Consider the following 25,122-nt stretch of genomic DNA (forward strand, 5'->3'; position numbering starts at 1 on the left):
CGTCACATTCTGTCTTTGGCTACGCAGTAAAAGACCTGCCAGCACCCTCCTTCAGGTAGGCTACTGTTCGCTAATCTCCCATGGGTGTGAAGCACAGAGACCACGTCGAAGATAAACAGGTTGCTATCTTATTCAACTGACAACAAATTCCAAGCACAGCTGTCTAGCGGATCAGATGGTCTTTTCAGGATTTTTACCATTGATACTTAATGGAGGGTTCTAGGGAGACACGATACCTCCCCATGGAAGGGAAAGTATGGTGCAGTGATGTGTTGGACAAGGTTTGAGCGATGCAGGTTCAAATTCCCATTCAGGCATGTAGCATTTTGGGTAGCCCTCTATATGTTAGTCCACTACGATGAGACATGTAAAGGTAAAAAATAATCTACATCCTATTTAAATGTAAGTTATGGTGATAAAGTTCTGCTGTTATTTCCACAGAACTGGGGAGAATTCTGCCCGTAGATCATTAACCTTTCTGGGTTTATCTAGAATATAGACCCAGCAGAAGAAATTGTTGGGGCTTTTAAAAAGGTAAAGGTAAAGGTTCCCTTGCTCGAAAGCCAGTCGAGTCCGACTCTAGGGTTGCGGTACTCATCTCCGTTTCAAAGCCGAAGAGCCAGCGCTGTCCAAAGACGTTTCCGTGGTCATGTGGCCGGCATGACTCAACACCAAGGCGCACAGAACGCTGTTACCTTCCCACCGAAGCGGTACCTATTTATCTACTTGCAATTTCTTGCTTTCGAACTGCTAGGTTGGCAGGAGCTGGAACTAGAGACGGGAGCTCACTCTATCATGCGGCACCCAGGTCTCGAACTGCTGAACTACCGACCTTCCACAGCCTGCAGCTCAGCGTCTTAACCACTTGAGCCACCGCAGCTTTTACTTTTGTGTTTATATTCCTTTGAACATTTATAACAAGAGTCTGTCTGTGATCCAGTTTAGCTGCAAATGTATATCTTTTCTGCTTTATTTGATGTGAAGTAGTCAGAGATCACTGGCCAAACACTTCCTTCATGCCACTGGTTGGTAAAATGTAGCATATCTTCACAAGCATGGATGGGACTGTATGGGTTTGGGCAAGATTTGGCTTCTTTTAGTTACCCAGTAACATATTTAGTGTATTTCTGAGATCTGAAGATATAGAAAGAAAAGTAAGCATACGTTCATGTACAGGAAGATGTTTATACATTTATTTTGTTTATTATAATATTTATACCACTCCTTTCCTCTTGGCTTAAGGCGACTGTGAGAAGGAAACAAAATCACGCTGAGCTGACACAGCTTTTAGGATCTTCCAGTCAGTACAGTCATTCCTGTACAGACTGGGGGCTTGTAGTCACCAATTGTTTTACATGGATGCAAGGGGACAGTCAAGGGAGGAAGAGTCAGATCTGCCCCTCTGGCGTTTCTCTCCTAGGAAATGTGTGTCAAGGCCTTGGAGAAAAGAAGAGGCTTTCTACAGCACTGCTGTGGCTTCAGCAGTGAGCTATAGAGTGAATCCCTCTGCAAGCATTTTACAGTATTCATCAGTTTTGCCTCTATTTGTACACAGCTAGCTCAAGGTGCTAGCAGAATGGGCTGTGAGCATTTCCGTTTCTAAAACATCTTCTGAAGCGTGTCTGCCTGTCATTTAGGTATGAGTTTTGTTCCGAATAGGCCAGCCATAATGGATAGTCCTGCCCTGGGTAGATGCTTAATGGTTTCCTTTCACTTTCTTTTGCAGCTGCAGTATTGAAATATGAGAACAACGTTATGAATATCAGACAGTTTAACTGTTCCCCTCATCCATACTGGCTTCCAAATTTCATGGATGTTTTTACCTGGTCCTTGCCATTTGTTGGTGAGAAAGGTATGTCAGGCACTTTTTCTGTTGTTGACAATGAGGGAAGGAAATGTGCATGAACCAGCATTGAAAGACTGTGTGTCTGACTGTACCAGAAAGTCTGGCTCCTTTTAAGTGTTTCATAAGTTCTCAGTGGATAACATTTTTTTATGATTGATAAATAAAATGCCGTTCTGTTGGTATAAGTTCTCCCTAGTTTTGTTCCTGACCTTTTCTTGGTAGCAGTAACTTAAAGAATGCTTTCGATGAACGCATACAGCTTATTGCAAGCCAATCACAGTATCTCAGAACTCTCTCAGCCCCACCTACCTAACAAGGTGCCTGTTGTGGGGAGAGAAAGGGAAGGCAATTGTAAGCCGCTATGAGACTCCTCAGTGTAGAGAAAAGTGGGGTATAAAAACCAAATCTTCTTCTGCATGGAGAATGAAAACAAATTATAGTGTCTTTGTTTAAAAGGCCATTGCTTCATGCCAAAGTAACAGAAAATGGGGCCTTTGATAGCCGCCCTTTCTTGGGGCAAGGTAATGTGAATTCTGTGCTTAAAACCAGCATGACACAGAAGCCCAGGCAGAAGAAGATACTGCAAGTCCCCCAGTATGTCGTATTTTAATTCTTTAAGACAAGGGGCAACAAAATTTAAACTTTCCTAAACTCTAAGTCTTAAAGACAATTGTAAGCCTGGCTCCAGATCTTACTTCGGCATACTGTGCATCCCTTCTGCCCCCCCACCCCCCGCAGCTCATATCCTCCTCACTTTGCAACTCGTGAGCACAAGGAAATAATGATTTTTAACTGGCTTGTGTAGTAGACAAAGCTCTAACTTGCTTAGTGATTTTTACACTAATCCTTGTTACAGTATTTCTACTCATGTCAAAATAGAGAAGACATTACAATTCTTTTTGCTGTTCATTCTTCAATTTCTCTGGCTACTGCACATGACTTTAATTTGGAAAAAAAATCCATTGTGCCTGTTCCCCAAATTTTGAAACAATAGCAGTTTTAGTGGTGCCTTCTATTTATAGAAGCTGTTCAGCTTTTACTTAGCTTTCTGCCCATTGTAGCTTAGTATTGCACAGATGTGATTTCTAGGGGCTGTTTCATGTATTATGTATTTTAAGGTATGTGGGGTTTTTAAATTTTATACCTGGAAAATATAATGTATGAATGCAAGGAGCATATAATTGAAAACTCCTTTATAGGTGTTCTCAACCAGCCATGAGATCAGCTGTGGGTTCCAGTATAATTCATACAAGGCAACAAACACTGGTTTTCACTGCATGATATATGTAACTGAGCTAAGATTACAGGCCTACTGTGTGTTTAGGGGCATTCCCCCACTCCACCCCTGATGTGCTCAAGGATGCCCTACATCTTGGTTAGAAGTAAGAGTAGTTTGGGAATTGCCTTAGACTGACCTCTGAGTTCAATAGAGAAGTCAAACATACTGCCTTTTCAGCAAAAAAATCAAAAGCCTGCTGGTGCAGTAGGCTCCTGGCCTTAAAAAGATGCTGTCAGCTTGTATTAACAACCACATAGTGTTAGGTTTAGGTTCTTTTATTGAGAAATATAGACACTTCAGAAATGCCTTCTTTCCCTGTTTAGGCATTGCTGAGCTAAAATATCTTTCATTTAGCAGCTTGCATCACCCAGCTTAGCATGTGGAGCTACCTTACACTGTGACTGATCACTGGTCTATCTGGCTCGTTACGGTTTTCAAGATCTTAGTCAGGGAAAGCTCTTTCCCAGTGCCAGCTGCTTGAGACCCTTTTAACTGGGAGTGCCAGGGATTGAAACTTTAGAAGGAAAATGGGGTGCTCTCACACTTCCTCATGATCTCAGCCTTGGACACTAAATGAGGCAAAAAGAGGGATAAGCAGCTTAAGCTGAATATCAGTGCCTGGAGAACTAGAAGGCTTCACATGGCACAGCCCCAGCCGTAGGTCCTAAGCTGCCAGGTGTCCAAGAGCTGCCTCCAGCACAGAGCTAACCTGTTCATCCTCTTTTTTCTGGCCCTTTAAATGAAGTGAGGACAACAGCTGTTGCATTGCACCTCTGTGCCTTCAGAATCCCCCAGATCAGGTGCCAGGACAGTCACCTCCAGTTATCTTCTTGTTGCCATATCCCTCTGGTCCTGCTGCCTTTGAGCAGTCTGCTTTGAGAACGAGAACTTGCTGGTCCTGTCTTTCTCCTAGCAGTGAGGAAATTATTTCAGCTCTCCTGACTGACTCTAAAGGCCTTTCATGCCTCCTTTATATAGGACCATCTGATAGGGAACTTACATGGTGAAAAACAGAGATCCTTCCTGTTCAGGTCAACTTTCTTCCAGCTGCCTTGAATCACATCCAGCTGGCCCAAGCGCTGCCCTGACAGTTTCCCTGAGACTGTGGAATGTAGTGTGTGACACTCTGAACAATAAGCTTCTGACAAAAATTTACTTTTATATGCAGACACTGAAGGATGAGTGTATTTAGAAACAGGAATCTTACTGTACCATTTGACAATCAATGGTACTAGTCATCCCTTATTACCACACGAGAACCTGGCTTTCACTCTCTACATATTCTTACATACTATAGTAAGCATCTTTGCTATGGATTTTCTTGTGTGCATTTTTGTGCAATGGCCATTCATGAATGCTGCTCCGTTGACCATCCTTTCACACTACCTCTTGGGGTTTGTCCAGCTCTCATCTCTGCCATTTGATTTCCTTTTTAGTGACAGAAATGCTGGTCAACGTGCTAAACATTTGCTCAGATGATGAACTTGGAACGGAGGAAGATGGCTTTGATGGTAAGAATCATGTGCCTTCTGTTGAAGAGGTTTGCTCTGATTAACATTTGTGCCTGCAAATCTTAATCTCTTCATTAATCTTAAAGCAAGCTCGGAGTTGGGGGTGGGATCTGGGAGAAGCTCTCTGGAGCATAGTTAAACTCTTCAGGGGCTGCGGTCACACGGAGCATTAGCCACGCTACAGAGATGGAAGATAGGCGGATTTTCCGGGCGCAATCACAGCGCCACATCTGGGAAGCGTAGAGCTCCCATGGCGAACCCGAGGCTTCCTGCCGAAGATGCAGGGTAAAAAACTAGTACCTCTGAGGTACTAGTTTACGGAAACCACGGGGCAAGGGCGGGCGCCTGATCGCGTTTCCGGTGGTAGGTTGTGGCATTCGGCGCCCGCCCAAGTCCCGTCACTAAAAGGTTTATTTTTTTCAAGTCTCCACGGGATGCGCACAAGCACCCAACAGCGCATGCACACACTTCATTTAAAAACAAACAACACAGCCCCCTCCTCTTTTCCGTACCTCCCCCCACTCCTGGCTCGGCCTGCTCGAGAGGAACTCTCTGCACTGGGCAGCAGAGGGGGAGGTGCAGGGGGGCGTGGCAGGAGGGCGGCCCGGCTGAAGTTCCTCCTGGAGGGGACTGGATGGAGGACACGTTGCATTCCTCTGCAGCCCTAGAAGGGGTTAAACCCGGAGCCTTTTCCTAGGGAGGCCGCTTCTTTGCCGCGCCGCAGGATTGTCCTGTGATCGGCACCTCCCCCCTAACCACGGGACCTCGACAGGACGTCTGATCCCGCAGCCGCACATTATTTTGCTCCAGGGCAAACAGCCATGCTTCCCCCCGCATTTTCCTGCCCGTGTGACCGGGGCCAGGGTTGCCCAAACCAACTCTCCTGCTAGACTTTGGTTATGAGTGTTTTATGCATGGTGTGTAAAAAGAGAATGGAAAAACATATGTTCTTTTGCTCCTCTTCAGCCCAAAATGGCAAACAATTTTTCACATATTTTGTTCCTCATATTAAAATTTCTTTTCCCTGTATCCCAGAATAGTTGAGTATGGGAGGCCATGATGGGTAAAGTGGTGCTAGTCATTTATATTAACAGGATGTCAAGGGGACTTGGGGCAAACAAGTGACTGGTGTGGCTCTGATTCTCTGTTTAACAAAACACTAAATAGTTCATCTTAAGAAGAATGTTCTGTTACTGTGAAAGGGACTTCTCAGAATCTGAAGAGAACAGTGGTTGATCAGATCCAGATTTGTGTAGCAATGCAGGTTCATCCACACATTAGCATTCCTTCAGCAATCTGCCTGACCCAAGTCACGTTGCTTAAGATAGAAAATCTTTGTAGTCTCTATTTAATCTGACTTGGAGGAAAAGTTCTCTCCTGACACCCAAATAGCAACCCAAATTGCTGCAACATATGAAGATGACCACTAATTTAACTTGTTTTAACTATTGTATGAATTTTTGCTGGGTGAGGTTATCAAAGGCTGTGACAGAAGAAGGTCAGAAGCATTCTGGAGACAAAACCAGACATCTCCGTTATGTCCTGCTTGTGAGCTTCCAAGGGATATTAGGCTGGCTGCTTTAGGAGATCAAGATATTAGGAGTAGAAAGCGCTCGTCTCTGATCTAGCTAGACTGTCTTTCATTCTCTCTCCACTGGGGCCAAAAGCAGTAAATCTTCACTTACCAGTTCTAAAGTTTGGGTGCTACTTAGAACTACAGAATTAAGTATACAGACCAGGGACACTGCAATTTTAGTTTGCGTCTAAGGACCAAACTACATGATATATGCAAATAGGGGATTGTAAAACGTGCCAGCAGCCACTAATAGGGGAAGGCAACTTCAGGAAGGGGACAATTTGAAGTAGAAAAGTAGTGGTGTTTAATCCTTCCACCACCACCAGTTATTCTGATGCTACTCCTCGGGCCGCCAATCTTCTAGACTCATGTATATTCATCCCTGATTACAGAAAGATGCTTCTCTGGATATTTGGTACAGAGGGTTTTTTTTTTCCTGACCAGCTAATTAAACTTTTGCTTAAGGTTCTTCCTTCTTCAGAAAGAATAACTCTTTAAACCATAATAAGTCTAGAGTTCTTAAATACACACACACACACACACACACACACAAAAGTAGATTTCAACTGTTATTTCCCGCCCAAGCTTATTTATGTGGCTCAACAAATACAGGAGTGGCTTAATAGCCAGACATTCTTCAAATCACCCCTGTGAGTCCTTCAGCTTGCTAAGGGCTTAAGAGAAAGGCAATTTTATCTTATCTGTACTGGAAAATGGAGAAGATAAGGCATGACCAGAGAACCTTCAAAACAGCATGAGAAGTTTCTGCTGTTTTTTCCAGACTCTGGTTTGCTGACCAGGGATCTGTGGGGTTGATGAGCAAGTGCCCCATCTCCCTGGTGAGTGGTATTGTAGGGTCTTTGGTTTAGTGGTGGTGAGCTGAATCTCTAAAATGTAAGAAAAGACTTTTAGCATGCCATGTCTGCTATATTTCTTCTCAGCATGGCACTCTTCGCTTGAGGTCAGCAGTGCATATTGCATTAACTGGAGGGTTTCAATTATGTTATGGCCTAGGACTTCCAAAGTCTTTTAAAATGAGTTGGTCATTATTGAAAACTGTACTGTTCTAATGAAAAATCACTGAATTGTTTTGAACATTATTTGGAATTATAGCTCAACTGATTTCAAGAGTCCAACTCTAGGCTGTGTGTCTTGAATAACTTTCTGCTTTTTTATTAATGAAAAGTGGAGCAAAATACTTAAACTTTTTTTAGAAGGCTTAAACCTCTCTCTCTGTGTATGTTTGTGTGTCTGCCTACTAACGATAATTTTTTTTACAATGTACAATTTCTGAACAAAAAGTAATTCACTAAAGAATGTAAGAAAAAGTAAACATAAAACTGAATTGATCTTGAGACACCTTATATTTGAAATATCACTTCCCTCTCCTGATTCCACTGTCTGTTCCATGTGGTTGGTCTCTGCATAAGTACAACCTAGTCCATGGGGCTCCCAATGGAAAAGACTTCTAAACATGGGACAGCACTCAGGACTGAATTTAATAGCTAACGTGAAAACCTGTATGATAGCTTTATCATATATGTATAGTGAGATGAAGATACACCTATGTCATTTCACAGATGCCTCGCTTGTCATTTTAGTTCATTATGATGATGTGTTAATGTGTCAATTTCTACAGACCTTTCAGTGTATCAAACGCTTCTAAAGTCTGCCATAACAGAAATAACTTGTTTTAAGTTAATACCTATACTTAAATGGAATAATTTTCATATCACTTCTTTAACAAAAATAATTTTTATATCACTTCTTTAAAAACTTCTTCCCCCACTTGCTGTACTTAGACTATCTTTTCCCCATTTTGAAGGCTGAGACAGATTTTGTTTTGTGCTTCGAAAACTTGTTAATTTTTTCTAAAGTTTCTTTGTTTAGGACCCCCAGTTTCAAATTTTCATAGAGAAGCTCTTTTGTGTTCCTCTAGAATACTTTTATTTTTCTTTAAAGTTCCTCTAGAATACTTTTATTTTTCTTTAAAGTATTTTAATCATGCATTTGCAACCAAAATGTTCTTGAGGCAGATTACAATACCACAACAAATTCATGTAAGTCGAGTAATAAAAAGCTATAGGAACCATAAATGGCACTAAATCAACCATCCAACACCAGTAAGATAGCAAATGATGGAGCCTGCAACCAAGGCACCAACTGTGCTGGATGGTACAGAGAAAAGGTAGTAGTAGCATTTAATAGCTGAGTTGTCTTAAATTAGGTACTACTAACATTTTTTACAGTTTTGTTGCCATGTGCTAATTTCACTCTTCAGAAAGTTCTATTCCTTATGTATAAAAAGAAGCCAAAGACTTTCTTTCTTGCTAGTTAATGTTGTGTGGTCAGCTTAAATACTTGGCATACTAAATACTTGGCATGTCTTCCCCTCTTTATTTACTATGTCACCTCAGCCCATTGTCCCCTTCAAAGATAGGGTTGGTTCTTTTGTGAAAGCAGGTTAGTTTGTGAAAGCAGGAGCTAGCTTTCAGGTGATCATCAGTTCCTACTTTTGATCACAATGGCTCTTTCTCCTGCCTCACTCTGTTTATTTAATATAACTATTTTAAAAATACAGTTTAACATCTGCCATGTAGTGTGCGGTACATGCTATAGACTTGGAAGAATCTTTGCTTCTAAATTCATATGGACAGGGTAAGGACTGATGACTTATGCAGTTACGATAGGCTTTCTATTGTTTCCTGTAGCTATTTGTTCTGGCTTGTTAATCTGCCTTCCTTAAGGAAGGGGGGGTATGCAAGTAGTACAATATATCTCACTTTATTTCAGCTTATACTCTTGCTTATTTATCATCACATAGTTTTTGCAGGTTTAATGTTAAGCAGTGTGCAGATTGGCCAAATGAGTTGTATATGTTTCCTAGCAACCTGGACTAGTCTATATAACCAGCGCACACCTTGACTTACTATTCTAATTAACAGTGTTCCTGGCTTAGGTACTTTGGACTGAAATAATTAAAGACTTTAGGAGGTACTAATTAAAATTAAGCCCTTGTAAGACAGACAGCTTGACATAAAACGTAAGACTTGATTTGTCTTCACCCTCATCAATAGCACAAAAACCTTTCTTAACTATCTGGGGCTAATTTTATATTGCTTTAATGTAGATTTGCTGAAATATAACTGTAGTAGTTTTAAATATACATTTAATGGATCAGAAAAGCTACAGGTTAATTGTAACAGATAAGAGTGTGACCAGTGAATATTCCATCTTGAGGAGTTGGTTGATAACACACTAGGAATAAAATAAGGGTTAGTCATCAAATTGCCACTCCCCTCCAGAGAACTGTCTGCAGAGGTGGATTTAGGGATACGTAAGGTGGGCTACGTTTAGGGCCTCAAACAAGAGAGGCTTCAAATAAGAAAAAAAGACTGTGATTTGTGCTTTTATGAATGCAAAAATAAGGGTTTTCAGTGTCCTTTGTGTGAGAATAATGAAAAAGTATTTCTATAGCATGCGGCCACTTCAACTGGTAATATTTAGGGCTTCATCGCGTCACAATCTGGCCCTGGTTGTGTGCATAATACCTATATATTTAAACAAGCCTTTTATTTGTGGCAGTCCATGAGCCCATGCTGTTATTTTCCGAAGAGGTGAAAGCTGCTATTAAAGAAAATGCTTGTATAAACTGTTAGTGCTGTTGCAGGCATTTTGTTTGCCTTCTGAATCATATTCAGTTGTCACAGACTAACTAAAATTTGTTCATAATGTGAACAAGACCAAAATTTTCCTCGCTCCTTGGAGCCAAGATCAAAGACTTCTTCATTTAGAAAATTTTGGATATAGCCATAATTTGTTGTGATATTGGAATTCAGGCAGTTTTAGAACTTGTCTTGCCTACTAACTGGAATTCTAAACTGCAGTCCTGGTTTATAATCCTAGTTTGTGGGAATGTATCAAATCACAGCTTCTTAAACATCCAGTTTTGGTCACCATAACAAATCATTGTTAAACAAAGGCTTCCTGGATTGAGAAGTCTTCAGTCTTGATGATGAAGGAAGGATTGCACAAGTCCAAATCATGACTGGTTTTTCTTTGAATATAGTCCAGCAAACATGTATGGTGAGCTAAAAGGCTTCCACAACACTTTATATTTGATGGCAGATTATTAAAATAGTTAGAATAGGAGGGACATAGTGGTGATGGATGAGTAATCAACATTATCAAGTGAACTAGGGACACCTTTTGTTGTCAGTATATCTTCCAGATAATATTTAAAACACCGAAAGGTATGAAGTTGGAAATATGACAGTAATGATCTTCTGTCTTCAAATTAGACTTTCAAGTATGCCCTGTCCTCCTTAGCTCAAGATTATCTTTGTAAACAGCAAGGATTAGAATCTTGATTACATAAATCACATCTGAGATTTTCAGAGCTGTGATGTGTTTTGGTACTTTAGATCCTAACTGGTATAGTGTGGACTGAAGTTTTTAATGACATATATCCTTGTTGGGTGGTAACTGCATAACAAATCTACTGATACCTATGTAAAATATATGAAGGACATATCCTTTCTCATTCCACTTCTTTCATCTCATTTCTCAAAACGCCACTACATTTTTTCCTCCTTACAAAAGTGCTATCCTATAGAATCATAGAATGCTAGAGTTGGAAGGGACCTTGCAGGTCATCTAGTCCAAATCCCTGCACTCTGCAGGAGCGTAGCCGAAAGATAGCCCTACAACATACCCGAAAGATGGTCATCCAGCCTCTGCTTAAAAACGTCCAGCGAAGGAGCAATCCTAAATAGAATTACACCCTTCTAAATTCATTGAACTAAATGGGCTTGGAAGGGTACAACAGCTTAGGACAGTAGTGTGAGTAACATAGCTGGTCTTCTGGGATTTTAAGTTCTCAGGGCTCTCACAAAATTGGGACGGATGTAAATTGCTAGCCTATTCCTACCCAATTTATTACATAGTAAAATGGCAGTTTCCATAGCACAAACCAACCAGCCACTAAATAGTCACTGTAAGTAGTACTCCTGTTAGTTCGTCCTACTCTCATAACATTAAAGCAACAATCGTTACATTATAAGTGCATTGAGATCAATGAATTTTCAAATAATGTGTTGGATCTGAGTGTAATGGCACCAGTGGCAGCTGGCCAATCACAGAAGACTGCATCTGTTTTGGATTCAAATGATTAGCTGCTATTTGAATTCTTTTGCCATATATTTTATTTCAGTAGCTATAATTTGTTTAAGCTACTTTTTAAACTAGTAATGAATACTGGGCATGATTACTGCAGTAAATCAGGGAGGGAGGATTGGAAACTGTAAAAGTGCAGATCCCCTAAAAACTATTCCTTACTCTTTTATGCTTTACTTTCTTGTTGGAAAATAAATCTGAAGAATATTTCCTTTATCCAAGCAGCATTTTAACTATTTTAGCATGAGTTTTTGCCTAAAACGTACGCATACGTACGTATGAGAATTCTTTTTTCCAAGAAAGAGTCAGATTGGAGATGGACCCTGGAGATTGCAGGTACAAACAGGCTTATCAGTGATCTGGTACAGCCCATATAATATAGAATCTTCAGCCATGTGCACAACCTTTCTTCATTATGGGACAAACTGACAAAATTAAGGAAAGATGTCAAATGGAGAGTGTAGGCACAGCCCTTGACCCAGATACTCACACATCAGCTGCAAGTCACTGGCTAGAGGCAAGTGACAAATGTGCAGCCAACCTCTTCCTATTTGTGGATAGAAGTAAAGTATGGCTGAAATCCATTCTTCCTTGGCTACTTCTTGTGTTGGTTGTCATGTAAGACTTGTGTCTTTGAAAAGATCCCCTAAAGTAGTGATTGCATGCCATGAGCAGCATGGGCAGCAATGGACCAGCTTTGCGGTTGTCTTGCTGCATTTTAGTTTTCTGCACAATTTTACTAACAAAGCTTTGAGCTGAAGAGTGTTTTCCTGTCATAGATCTTTCCATTCCTTTTCAGTGTTCCCTGCCTAATATGTTTCTTTTCTGTTTTTCAGACTTTACTTAAGCATTACTTTCCCATTGATGTTGTTGTGTTTTATACATTTTTTCCTTTTAATTCTCCAATCTTCATCTGTTTCTTTTCCCCCCTTTGGAATTTCATAAGAAGATCCTATGTATGCACAGAAGAAAGGTATTTCTAAATGGGCAAGAAGGGCTTAATATGCTGTTGTGACTTTTCCAAGTACTAAAATTCAAGATTTTCCTTCCTATCCTTAGTATTAAGCCTTGCTTTTTATATTTCTTAATCCTATCAGGTTCTTGGCCCTCTACCACCCACCAGTACATACTTACCTTGACATTAAATATTAAGCATGTGACTAACCTAGAGTTAGGACAAATGCTATGTTGGTCTCAGAGAAGCCCAAAGTACATATAATAGCAGCTGACCTATATCTTTAACATGCTGTCCTACTTATGAGTAAACTGGGGTGGGTGTGATTTAAAGAGCCCTAAAGGTGCAGGACTAAGGAGCTGAAAGCTGGTAACCCTGTAAGACTTTCTTCCACTTGATTTTCTTTTTCTCACTGGGAAGAAAGCACTTGGAAGGTAAGAATTTATTATTGCCTGCTCAAGAGCCCCTTCAGCCCTTTAAATCACATACCACATTTTAAATGTGAATTGGGAAAATATTTGCTGCCATCATTTGTAGTTCGATCCTTTGAGACAGGGAACTTGATGGTGCACATCTGGCATTATATTACCAAGCCTCAGTAATGAGTGCTACGAAGGTGGGAATAAGGTATGTGGGGGGTGTATTACCTGTAAAGCCACCTTGACCAAGAGGAAAGGCAGGGTGTTAAATATTTTAATAAATAAATATAAACCACACTGATGTATGTGGAACATTGGGTCAGTAATTGGACACACAGTGCCCAGTCTTGCACATGGCATAGGATTACTCACTAGAAATATATTAACATTCCATATGTCAGTGGTCGCTGTAGCTCAGTATTCTCTCTACTGGCCAGCAGGTTTGGGGCAGAAAAGGATCTTTCTCAGTATTTGGTTTAGCTGTAGAAGCCAGGGATTGAATCTGCATACCATCTGCATACAAAGCATATGCCCCATCACAGTGCCTCCCCCATTAATCATGACACCACATCAGGTGTCACTTTAATGGCAAAGAATACATGTATTTTTAATGAAATATATTTATACCATATGTTACCCATTTTCATCACAAACTATACAGATTTGTAGTAAAGTATTGGCAGTAGAAGCAGAGTTTCATCTTTGGTCTTCTATGCAGTCCGACATTGGGACTGCACCTAGGCAGGTCTACTGCCAGAGAGAAATTTCTAGTTAAACCACTAGGGGGTGGTGTATGCAGTTGTTCCCGCCCAAAAGGTCACATGCTTCCTTCCCTCAGTTCCTTCTTTGCCACCATCAGAGTTGTTCTTTTCTAGCATGCTCTTGCTTCTTCAATCGTTTTTCACTATCTACTGCTTGGATTCGTGAGTCTTCTTCCTGACAATTGCTACCAAGGCTTTTCTTAGCCTTTCGGAGGGTTTTCCCCCTACCTTTTGTGCTGAGTTCATCTAATGGGTTCTTTGGAAATGCTTGCTGGTACCATGTCCCAGAAGGATTATTTTTAAATGCACTAAATGCAGTGCGAGAATGACCCAAACCGATGATTATGACATATGCCTACTCTGCCTGGGAGAGGGTCATAACGTGTCTGCTTGTAGAGCCTGTCAAAGGTTTACTCAGAAATCCTGAACTGATAGGGTTTCCAAATTAAAAGCAGCTTTATGGGAGAAGGCTCCAAAATCAGTCGGCACCTTAGTATTCTAAGTCGTCACCATTAATTTTGGTTAGGTTGGTTCCATCTGCAGTGTTCCTAGCCCCAATAGCCCCGGTCCCTCACACCCTTGCCATTGGTTCAGAGAAGCTTTTCAGAACCGCTAGCTAAATCTTCCAAATCTAAATCAAAACACAAAGGGAAGCATTTGGAATTGAAACAACACTGTCCACCACCTCTGGAACCATCACCGCGGGTCGTAGTCGAGGTATTCTTAGCACCACCTAAAACACCTTCTCCACCTCCCTTCTTAGCACCACCTAAAACACCTTCTCCACATGCTGAATCACCTCCCATATCCTCCTTGGAGGGCAGGTTAGAAGCAGAATGAGAAATGGCTCCACCTCCAATTGGTTCCAATGTGGGACTGTCGGTTACATGGCCACCAGCACCGTTAATGGTTCCATGGCTTCCATAGCCTTTCTTTATGTCCCCACCTTACTTAGCTAAATGGGAAGATTATTACAGCTTGATGTTGAAGTCGGTTCTGGGGCATATTCGCCAGTTCCCTCTGCATAAGACTGCTCTGTCTTCCACAGTGTCAAAGAAACCTCCATCCCCAGTTCTGGAGTCCGAAGCAGAGGACATGGAAGCAGGGTTCCAAGGCCAGTTCCGATGTGGCATCGGAACAGAGCCCTGTTGAAAGAGCAGGAGAGTTGACTTCTGTTTCCCCTACAGAAGATTTGAAAATGTATGGTGAGCAAATGCTCAGGATGGCTCTATCCTTAGACATAAAAGTGGCCACCTCAGACCACTGCCCTAAAGATAAAATATTGGGCTGGTTGTATTCTGACATTCCAGGAGGATATAGCTTTTCCTGTATTAGAAGGCCTTCTAGAAAACACCCTAGATTTATGGCCTCCATTCCAGCCACATCCCATTGCATGAAAGGTTTTTATAGGATCAGTCAGGACACTGTTCCTGACTACACATCCTTCACCATTTTCACTCATCATTGAGGAGATGCAGCACAGAGGTTGCCAGGCTTCTCAAGCAGCCCTGACAGATAAGGAGGGCAAAAAAAAAAAATCAACGCACTGGGAAGGAAGAAGAGTTGCTTTTATACCCTGCCCTTCACTACCCAAAGGAGTCTCAGAATGGCTTACAATCACCCTCCCTTCCTCTCCCCACAACAGAAACCCTGTGAGGCAGGTGGGGCTGAGAGAGCTCTGAGAGAGCTGTGACTGATCCAAGGTCACCCAGCTGGCTTTATGAGTGTGAAATCAAACCCAGTTCTCCGGATTATAGTCCGTCACTCTTAATCACTACACCAAACTGGCTCTCATCCACTCCTCTGCAGTGTTAGGCCTGCATGTGTCCAATTATCAAGCCATAATGGCAGGTTATCAGTTCTTCCTTTGGGAGAAACTGACATTGTACCTAGAACTGATTCTAGAAGAGGGCATTAGCCAAACTCATTCAAACTGAAGCATTTCATTTGTCCAACAAATCAGTACGGGCAGGCATGGGGCAGACACTGCAGTCAGATCTATGGCCACATAGGTTGTTATTAGTTAAGGCATGCCTGGTTGAGATCTACGTCTCTGCCATCAAAGACCAGATAGAGGGTCAAAGATCTGCTGTTTGAAGGGTCCACTCTTTTTCCAGAAAAATCTGATTAGGCTCTTACTCAAATAAAAAAGAATAGACAGACAGTGAAATCTCTTGACATTATGCCCTTGGGACCTCCACAGTTTAGGCAAAGAACGTACCCTCGACAGTACTGGCATCCCTGTACTAGGGAACATCCTCTGCAGGCCGCCAGCAGTATCCTGCACCCAGGATATCCTTCTGCCCCCTCAGCCATATCATAGGAAGAGAAACGGTGCCCTGCCTAGAATGGGACAATAACCCCAAGCCTCAAAAGAGTCTCATCATTCATCTCATAAGGCCAATTTCTGACTACATGAACCCTCAATACCAATCATATTTGGGGATTGATTGAACAGCTTTCTAGAGGCTTGTATACTCATAACATCAGATGCCTAGATTTTATCCATTATTGCGCAGGACTATAAACTTGAGTTCACTACCTTGCCCCCCTGCTGGGAAGCTAAGAATGCAGTAGATAGCTCCCTACCTGTTGAGAGCCGAGCCAGTAGTAGCACCAGCTACTCTGTTAGAGCATGGAATGAGTAAGGCAAGAGCATCAACTCAAGCAGCAAATATCTGGTCCAAGGTCAAAGCACAGAGTCAGGAGCTGTCAGTAGACCAGTCCGAGAGTCAGTCTGTACAGCAAGATCTGGAAATCCAAGAGTTATGTATGAGCAGTTTCAAGGGCGAGATGAAGGCAGAGTCAGGGGTATGATCCAAAGAATCACAGGAGCGGCAGGATCTGATGCAGTGGTCACAGCATCAGAGGGATTTCAACTTGTTGCTTCCACACCTAACAGCCTCCCTTAGCTGATTTTTATAGCTATATGCTGAAGAGTCAGGCTTGCAGCCAGCTGCTCCAGAGTAATCCTGCAGCTACTCATCTTTGCTATCAGCAAGCAGCTGGCGTCGGCCAGGAGGCGTGCACTTTTTCATCTCCCCCGTAGATCTGTTCTTAGCTTCCATCTGCAGTGCTGTAAGGGTGTTGGTGATACTGGAGGGCTAGAAATGACCAACTGAGTTTCACTTATTGGATCAGGGCTGAAGGGTGTCGGAGGCTCTGCACCAGCTGTTGGCTGTGAACCCTGACAAGTCTGCCACTCATCTTCCTGCTTGCCTGCTTCTGCTGATTCAGAGCTGGCTACATGGGGCTACTCTTCTCCTGACTTGTCTTTTCATGAGGAGCCCTCACTATTGCTAAGCTCTGACTGACCCACAACACTACCAGAGTTAGAGAATGAATTGTGTTCTCACTTTAAAAGGGGAGCTATTGAGCCGGTTCAGAACCCAGATGACCCAAAAGGCTTCTATTCCCATTTTTTCTTAGTGGGGACAAAAGGCTGGGGGTAATAGACCCATCCTAGACATACAACATTTGAATTATTTTCTATCAGATACAAAATTGCAGATGGTGTCTTTAGTATCTGTTCTCTAGTTATTAAAACAAGGTTCATGGTTCATAGTTCAAATGTCCAAATGTGTGGCCTCCATGGTTGCATACTTACACTTGAAAGGGTGCACTATCTACCCATAACTTAATGATTGGTTACATCAAGAGATGAGTTACTTTCCCATCTTAGGCCTACTCTTCAGAGTTGTGATTTGTGAGAACCTTGGCTTGGCCATCAACTGGAATAAATCTAAGTTAACCCTTACCAGACCTGTTCAATTTTGAGGGGCAGTATTGGACTCGATGGCAGAAAAAGGGTTCCTCCCCACAGAGAGGATTTGGGCTATACATGGGATGATTAGGTCTTTCACTGAACACCACTTTCAGAGAGCTACATCTGTACAGAGGCTGTTTAGGTTTATGGCTTTGACTATAACCGTTATCCCTATAGCTAGACTGCAAATGCACCTGCTCCAGATGGCTTTTATCTCAGTTCAGACCCTCATGCCACTGACAGTATAAAAGGTTCTCTATTCCCAGGTGGATCCTTAGATCCCTCAACTGCTGAGCACATGCCGATAATTTTAGGCAGTGCCTACCTTTTGGCCTGTTGCAGCACACTGCTACTCTAACTACAGATGCCTCTTACGGGAAGGGGGGTGTATTTTCAGGGTCTTGCTGTCCTAGGGGTATGATTGAGACCTGAGTAGCTATTGCATATCAGTTTATTAGAATTATGTGGGGTTAGAAATGCCCTGGCTTGTTTTTCAGATACCCTAAGGGGTCATTCCATATTCATCCAACAACCCAATATCAGTGTATTCCATAAACAAACAGGGTGGCACAGGATCCAGATGACTGTGTTGTGAAGCTGAATTAATCTGGAGATGGACAATGGTGCATCACACCAATTTGCAAGCGATTCACATAGTGAGGATTTGGAATACAGAGGTAGATTCTTTGAGCCATATCAGGTCTTCCAGCCATGAGTGGTCCCTCAAGAGTGTCTGCTTAGACCCTATATTTGCCCTATGGGGATTACCTGCTATCAACATCTTTGCTGCCTGACACAATACCAAGGCCCCTGGTTTTGTTCCCTGGCAGGTGGCAAGCCACTGTCTCTGGTGGACAAGATCCAGATTTGCTAGCAAGGAACACTTTTCTATACCCCTCCACTGATCACCAGGGTTCTGGGGAAAATTATGCTAGAGGGCACAGATTTTGTACTAATAGCCCCATTCTGGCCCTGACAGATTTGGTTTTCCATCCTAAAAAAGCTCTTTAAGGGCAGTTGGGTCAGATTCCCAAGCAACCTAGACCTGATCAGTATAGGGCCAATATTACATTACAATGTTACAAATTTGCATCTCACAGCATGGAAGATACAGGGAAGGGGCTGAGTTTTTCCTAGCAGTTCAGGATATTCTGTTGCAGGCACTTAAACCTGCTACTAGGAGATCTTATAGTGTCAAGTGAGAGGCCTTTTCTGCATGGTGTAGGGATGAAGGAATTACACCTAAGACAACGGGGTTACCTGCTATATTTAGTTTCCTACTGAGTCTTAAGTCTAAAAGTTTGGCTTTTTCCTCCATCAAGGTGTATCTCATGGATATATCTTGTTTTCATTCAAAGATGGAGGGTTCCTCAGTGTTTGCACACAAGTTATCCAAATGTTTCCTAAAGGGATTATCTAACACTTATCCTCCTAAGAGTCCTTTAGTTCTGTAATGGTTGTTAATCGGTGGTTCTCACTAGTATCATGAAGAAACCCTTTGAACCAACAGCTACCTGTCCTTTGCACCTCCTTTTTATGAAGGTGGGGGGTTTGGTAGCCATCACCTCAGTGAGAAGGGTGAGTGAGCTGGCTGCTTTAAGGATTGACTTTCCCTTCCTAAAGATTTTCAAGGAGACGGTGGTCTTACATCCTAGACTTGAATTCTTCCCAAGGTAGTTTCTAGAGTTCACTTGGCCCAAGAGATAATACGATCAGTATTTTTTTCCATCCTCATCCTCAGATAATGAAAGTCATTACACTCTTTGGATTTGAGGCGAGCTTTGTTGTTTTATTTAAAGAGGTCTAGGTCATTCAGAAAGGACCCTGCTGTCTTTATCTGTTATGCTGGCCCAAATAAAGACAAGAGGATTTCTCCCCAGATGATCTCTATGTGGACTGTCTCTGTAATAAAGTTCCGTTACGCTCAAGCCAGTCCCCCTTGTCCGCTTGATGTCCATGATCACTCCACCAGGGCCCAGGCTTCTTCTGCAGTATTGACCAATGGGGTCCCTCACCTGGAGATCTGCAGAGTGGCAACTTGGTCCTCAGCCAATAGTTTCATCAGGCATTATGCGTTGGACCTGCGAGCCAGAAGGGAGGCACAAGTGGGAAAAGCAGTGTTGCATTCTCTGTTCTAGTAACCTCATACAGAGCTTCACACCCACCCCCAAGTAAGTAGCTTACTAGTATACCGATGTGGGACTGCACAGAAGACCAAAGATGAAAACAAGGTTGTACTTACCTGCAACTGATGTTTATCAAGTGTCTTCTGTGCAGGCACACATTCCTTCCCTCTGCCCTGCTGTGAGCTCTTCATGGCTTGCAGCAGCTCAGGTGGAACTGAAGGAAGGAGGCACAGCTGTGCTGGAGCACATGACCCTTTGGGTGGGAACAAGTGACTCAGCTACAGTGCACAGCACCCCCTAGTGGTTTAACTAGAAATTTATGCCTGGCAGCAAGCCTCCATAGTAGCAGTCCCAATGTGTGCCTGCACAGAAGACACTCAATGAACATTAGTTACAGGTAAGTGCAACACTGTTTTCTTACCAAATCATCACTATAGGATCAGGACAGCCAAAGCATCAGCTTCTACTTTATTTTACACACTGAAGCCATATGCTCTTGTTCTGTCATTGATGTCCCTGCCTTTTGTACCATGCTGAGCAGCAAGGATGACAAGGAGGAATAATGTTTTAAGTGGGTTGTGTTTATATTCTGTAGCCACTAAATCCAAGTATGTGCCAAGTTAGATCCATGTAATTTGTTGAGGTGGAGGGTTATATTGGATTGATCCTACAGGACACTTAGAACTTGGGGGGGAAGTTAACAGAATTTTTTGTAGCTAAGATAATGAAGGACAGTTTTGAAAGTGTACTAAGGTATTCTCTGCATGCTGTGTCCCTGCTTTGGAGACAATTTTAATTTCAGGCTCCAAGTGATACAGTTAGTGATAAGATGAAAGAAATGGGCCAGAATAAAACAAAATTTGTTGTTTGCACTAATCTAAATGCCTTTATGAGCTTCATTTCCACCCTCCGTGTATATTTTTGTCTGATTGTTGCTTTCTCTGTTTTCCCCCCACCATTTGCTTTTCAGAGGCAATGTTTCCTCTGTCATTTTAAAATCATAGAATCATAGAGTTGGAAGGGACCTCTAGGGTCATCAGTCCAGCCCTCTGCACAATACAGGAAATTCACAAATACCTCCCCCCACACCCCCAGTGACCCCTGCTCCATGCCCAGAAGATGACAAAAACAAAAACAAAAAAACTTCAGGATCCCCAGCCAGAGTGGCCTGGAGAAAAATTGCTTCCTGATCCCAAAGTGGCAATCAGCATTTCCCTGGACGTGTAAGAAAAGGGCCACAAGAACTAAGCACTGATGCAATCCTTTCTGCCCTCCCTCTCATGATTTGCCTAAGTTCATAGAATCAGAATTGCTATCAGATGGCCACCTGCAGCATCTCAAGCATATGGCTGCAAATTCCACCTGCAGCTTGTGTTTGAAAACCTCCACAGAAGGAGAGCCCACCACCTCCCAAGGAAGCCTGTTCCACTGAGGTCCTGCTCTGTCAGGAAGTTCTTCCTAATGTTTACCAGAAAACTCTTCTAATTTAATTTCAACACATTGGTTCTGGTCTGACCTTCTGGGACAACAGGAAACAACTCCACACCATCCTCTATATGACAGCCCTTCAAGTACTTGAAGTTGATTATCATATCACCTCTCAGTTGTCTCCTCTCCAGGCTAAACATATCTAGCTAATTCAATCTCATAGGACTTGGTCTCCAGACCCCTCACCATCTTTGTTACCCTCCTCTGGACACATTCCAGCTTGTGTACATCATTCTTAAATTGTGGTGCCCCAAACTGAACACAGTGTTTTAGGTGAAGTCTAACCAGAGCAGAGTAAAGCGATACTATCACTTCATGTGATCTGGACACTATACTTCTTTTGATACTGCCCAAAATCGCATTTGCCTTTTTAGCTACCACATCACACTACTGACTCATATTCAGTGTATGGTCTACTAAGACTTGACTACTACTGTCAAGACAAATTTCCCCCATACTATAATTATATTTTCCCCTAGCACTTCTCACTGTTTCTTATGTTTCCCTGTTTTCTGTATTCATTAAATACCAAGTATATTCTCTTGTCTGTAATTTTTAAATTTCAAGTTTAGAATCTAAGTGAAAAATTCTGCTCCTTGTCCCATCAGTGACATATATGTTCATTCTAGCTCTCTTGTATTCAGAGTAACTTCTCCACCATTCAAGCATATGGCTGCAAATTCCACCTGCAGCATCTCTTCTATTATGAAGGGCTAGATATTGATCCATGGCTTTTGCTGAGAGAAAGAGAGAAGTATTATCTAAAGTGTTATCTAATGTCTTGAAAGGTTTTTTAAAAAATGCTTTTCTAATGGAGATGTCAAAGTGGCAAAACACATTTTAAAAATAGAAGTTAAATAGTTTAACATAACATTTTCCACATCTTAAATGTTAAAGATACCTTCTTGTCCTTGTTTCACAATTTAGATATGCTATTAAAAGATTTCAGAAACCCAATCAGAGGTTGCTCTGTGATAGGCATATTTTATTCCCCCCCCCTTCCCACAAGTACAGTGAAATATTTTGTCATTTGCTTCAAACCAAAGTTTCCAAGTGCATGAGACCTCTTAGTAACATTAGATAGGGTTCTCAGTTCATGTAGCATGGCAGTCTCAGTCATGGCCTTGCTCTGTGAGTTTTAGCTGATGGATAAATTAAGACCATATTTGTTTCCATAGCTGGAATTGCAGTTGTGAAATATTCTAGAAGGTGTTGATTTCCTTGATCTGAGCTGACACTCCATAACAGGCCATAATGGTTAGATTTTTCAGATGGATGACCCACAGGGTACAGAGAGCACAAGTATCTAAGAATGGGGGGTTGACTGTGAGAAATAGATAGCAAGAAAATGATGTTCAGGACTGAGACAAAAAATCAGAGAACAGAAAATACTGGGCTTGTTAATGTTTCTGTTTAAATGTTTGGGAATTGTGCACCAAGGACTGGTGTACATATTAATACTCCTTCTGGCTTGTTGTTTTTCAAGTGAGAACCCCCTAGTTGCAGTGACTGTAATTTGCCAAATGAATCTTCTCAACTGTGCAGGGAGTGTTCCCATGCCTGTAAAATATGTTCTTGGGAGTGTCAGTTGTGGTTGTGATGATCCATGTGATCAGAGGACCCATGTGGTAAGAGTTAGACGTTACAGTTGGCCATGAAGAGGCCTCTTGGGCAGATAAAGGTAACACATAGAAAGACACTAATGGTTTTGATTTGACAATGTCAAAATACATCAGCTAATTTCAGTTCCTCAGGTCAACAGCCTAGACATAAAATTGCAATGTACTTTGTCTAGTATGTCAGTGAAAAATCTGTGTATTCACCCTTCATTCTAATAAGGACACTAGATCTGCTGATTTTATTGCTTTTAGGGAAATTTTTAAAAGCAATTTACTTAGAGCTGTATGAAATATGCATTCTAAATGAAATAAGTTATCATGTCATTACATCAAAGTTATATAAACCAAGAGAAAAATAGAGTAATTATCTAAATGAATGATATTCTAACTGCATAACTACTGTACAGTTTTCTAATTAAAAAGTTTAAAAGATGTTCAATAGCTGACTGGTTTTGCATTAACCATGGGCTATTTTTTTAATACAAAACACTTAAAGGACTAAAAACAGGTTGCCTTTAAACACAGAGGCAGCATATGTGTGTATTTTACATATGCATACATTACATTAAATGTTCTTGTCTCTGTATATAGATAAAATGAATTGTTTATAAAATTGTGACCATGGTGTTGAGTTTTTGTTCTCATTTGTGAAGCTATGTTGTCAAAATATTGAAAAGTTATTGAAAATTCTGAATTGTGATGTTCAGCATTGTGATGTTCAGCTTTTTCACATTGCTTGTTAATTTTTCTCTCATAGGTGCAACAGCTGCAGCTCGGAAAGAAGTGATACGGAACAAGATCCGGGCAATAGGCAAAATGGCTCGCGTATTCTCTGTGCTGAGGTATGTCTCGCTTCAGTGATGGCAGAACTTCCCAGTTGTTGCTCAGTTTCTCAGCGCAAACCCTTACATTTGGCATAAACTATTGAGAACAGTTAGTTCCTTCCTTTTTCTTTCTTTAAAACATTTTTATACCGCCTTTCCACCCAATCAGAATCCACAAGGCAGCAAACATTATAAAAACATTTAAACAATTAAAATACAGTTTAAAATATAAAATTCAATTAAAATGCTTAAACAAGTAACATCAGAATGAGAGCCAATAACCGTTATAGGGGGTATGCCAGATGAATCAAAAAAAGTCTGCTTCTGCTGGTGGAAGACACTGATAGAGGGAGTCAGATGAATCTCCCTGGGGAGGGAGTTCCAAACTTTTGGTGCCATGATGGAGAAAGTCCTTTCTCAGGTTGCCACCCGTCTAGCCTCAGATGGCGGGGGCAGCCAAAGCAGGGCATCCAAGGATGACCAGAGTGAGCAGGTAGGCTTCTTTTTGCACTTCTTCTATTAAGGAACATTTTAAAAACCTAAAATAACAACTAAATGTTGCTGCTGTGTGTATGTGCATGTGTCAGCAAATAGCATTGCAGTTCAATGTTACTTCTAATGTGAATGCAATCAGAAATGTGAAAATGGTCATCTGTCATTTCACTGAAGTTCCTGGCCCTAACTAAAAGCAACTGTATTTACTTTCTTCTGGCTTGTGTGCAACTGGAGGAATGAACTTCAAGAAATATATATACTAGCCAGTGATCTACAGTAATCTTCTATTTATTTTATAGGAAAACCAAAGGAGGGTATTTGCTTATGATTTAAACTCTCCTCCTCTGTGTTCATAAGGTTACATCCAACCAGATTTTCCACTGGTGAGAAAGGGAGGGGATGTCCACTTTGAGCACAAAAAGAGTGTATGCTGGAGATCACTGGACCTGCATGGAGCCATGTGGGATGGGGGCTGTAGTTTAACCCTTCTTTCATGCACCAACCAGTCCACAATCAGGGTCCCCAGACCAGTATTTACTCCAAAATATCTGTCCAGTCTGGCCTATATCAAAAAAGCAAAGAAATTCTACCACTATAAAGCAAGCAGAGGTCAGGAACAAGTTTAAGTATCTCCCTGTTTCCCTTTTGCATGCATCTTCCTGGCAAAGCATATCTACTCCTACACACACCAGTCCACAATCAGGGTCCCCAGACCAGTATTTACTCCAAAATATCTGTCCAGTCTGGCCTATATCAAAAAAGCAAAGAAATTCTACTAGGTTGGATCCAGTCAGCTTTTAGGCAGATGAAAAAAGTAAGGTGGATCCCTTTTGACCACCAGCACAGGCAGTGAATGGGATCTGCATGAGCAAAAGCCACACAGGGCAGGGAATCTGGGTGAGATTGAGCAGGAAAGATGGTGGGAGCCAACTAAGGATGGCTATGCAGTGGAAACTTCAAATGTCCTGGCTGTCATCTGATAGTAATTCTCATGTGAACTGCATGGCCCTGTGAACCCACTGTGACTCAAATTTATGTATCTGTCAAGCTTATTAAAATGCATATATTTGGATAGGTGATATCTTGACAATAAGGTTGTAATAGTCCTCAAAGATGTATTCACAATGACTTAAACTAGGATATATATGTGAACTTGGTTGTTATACTGATCCTTGAAACTCTCTTGTCCAGGCTATCTGCAAAAGAGTCAAGCAAATTTTCCTCTTGCATTATATTTCCCCCCTCCTTTTCAGCCAAAAATTGGCTCTCGTAGCAATTAAAA

General features: G+C 41.7%; 1 protein-coding gene across 5 annotated transcripts in view; it reads left to right on the forward strand.

Annotated features, from left to right (window-relative positions):
• PPP3CA (protein phosphatase 3, catalytic subunit, alpha isozyme) overlaps nucleotides 1-25,122 on the forward strand; it is a 249,497-nt gene that overhangs the window by 214,027 nt on the left and 10,348 nt on the right. For 2 of the 5 annotated variants that reach the window (XM_015405778.1, XM_015405782.1), the window contains exons 9-12: nucleotides 1,727-1,852; nucleotides 4,562-4,636; nucleotides 12,334-12,360; nucleotides 23,279-23,363. In XM_015405778.1, the coding sequence (XP_015261264.1) occupies nucleotides 1,727-1,852; nucleotides 4,562-4,636; nucleotides 12,334-12,360; nucleotides 23,279-23,363 (313 nt within the window). The remainder of the gene's footprint in view (nucleotides 1-1,726; nucleotides 1,853-4,561; nucleotides 4,637-12,333; nucleotides 12,361-23,278; nucleotides 23,364-25,122) is intronic. The other 3 variants (XM_015405781.1, XM_015405783.1, XM_015405779.1) reach the window with 2 other exon arrangements.

Source organism: Gekko japonicus, unplaced genomic scaffold (assembly GCF_001447785.1).
Source record: "Gekko japonicus isolate JY-2015 unplaced genomic scaffold, Gekko_japonicus_V1.1 scaffold81, whole genome shotgun sequence".
Lineage (NCBI taxonomy): Eukaryota > Metazoa > Chordata > Lepidosauria > Squamata > Gekkonidae > Gekko > Gekko japonicus.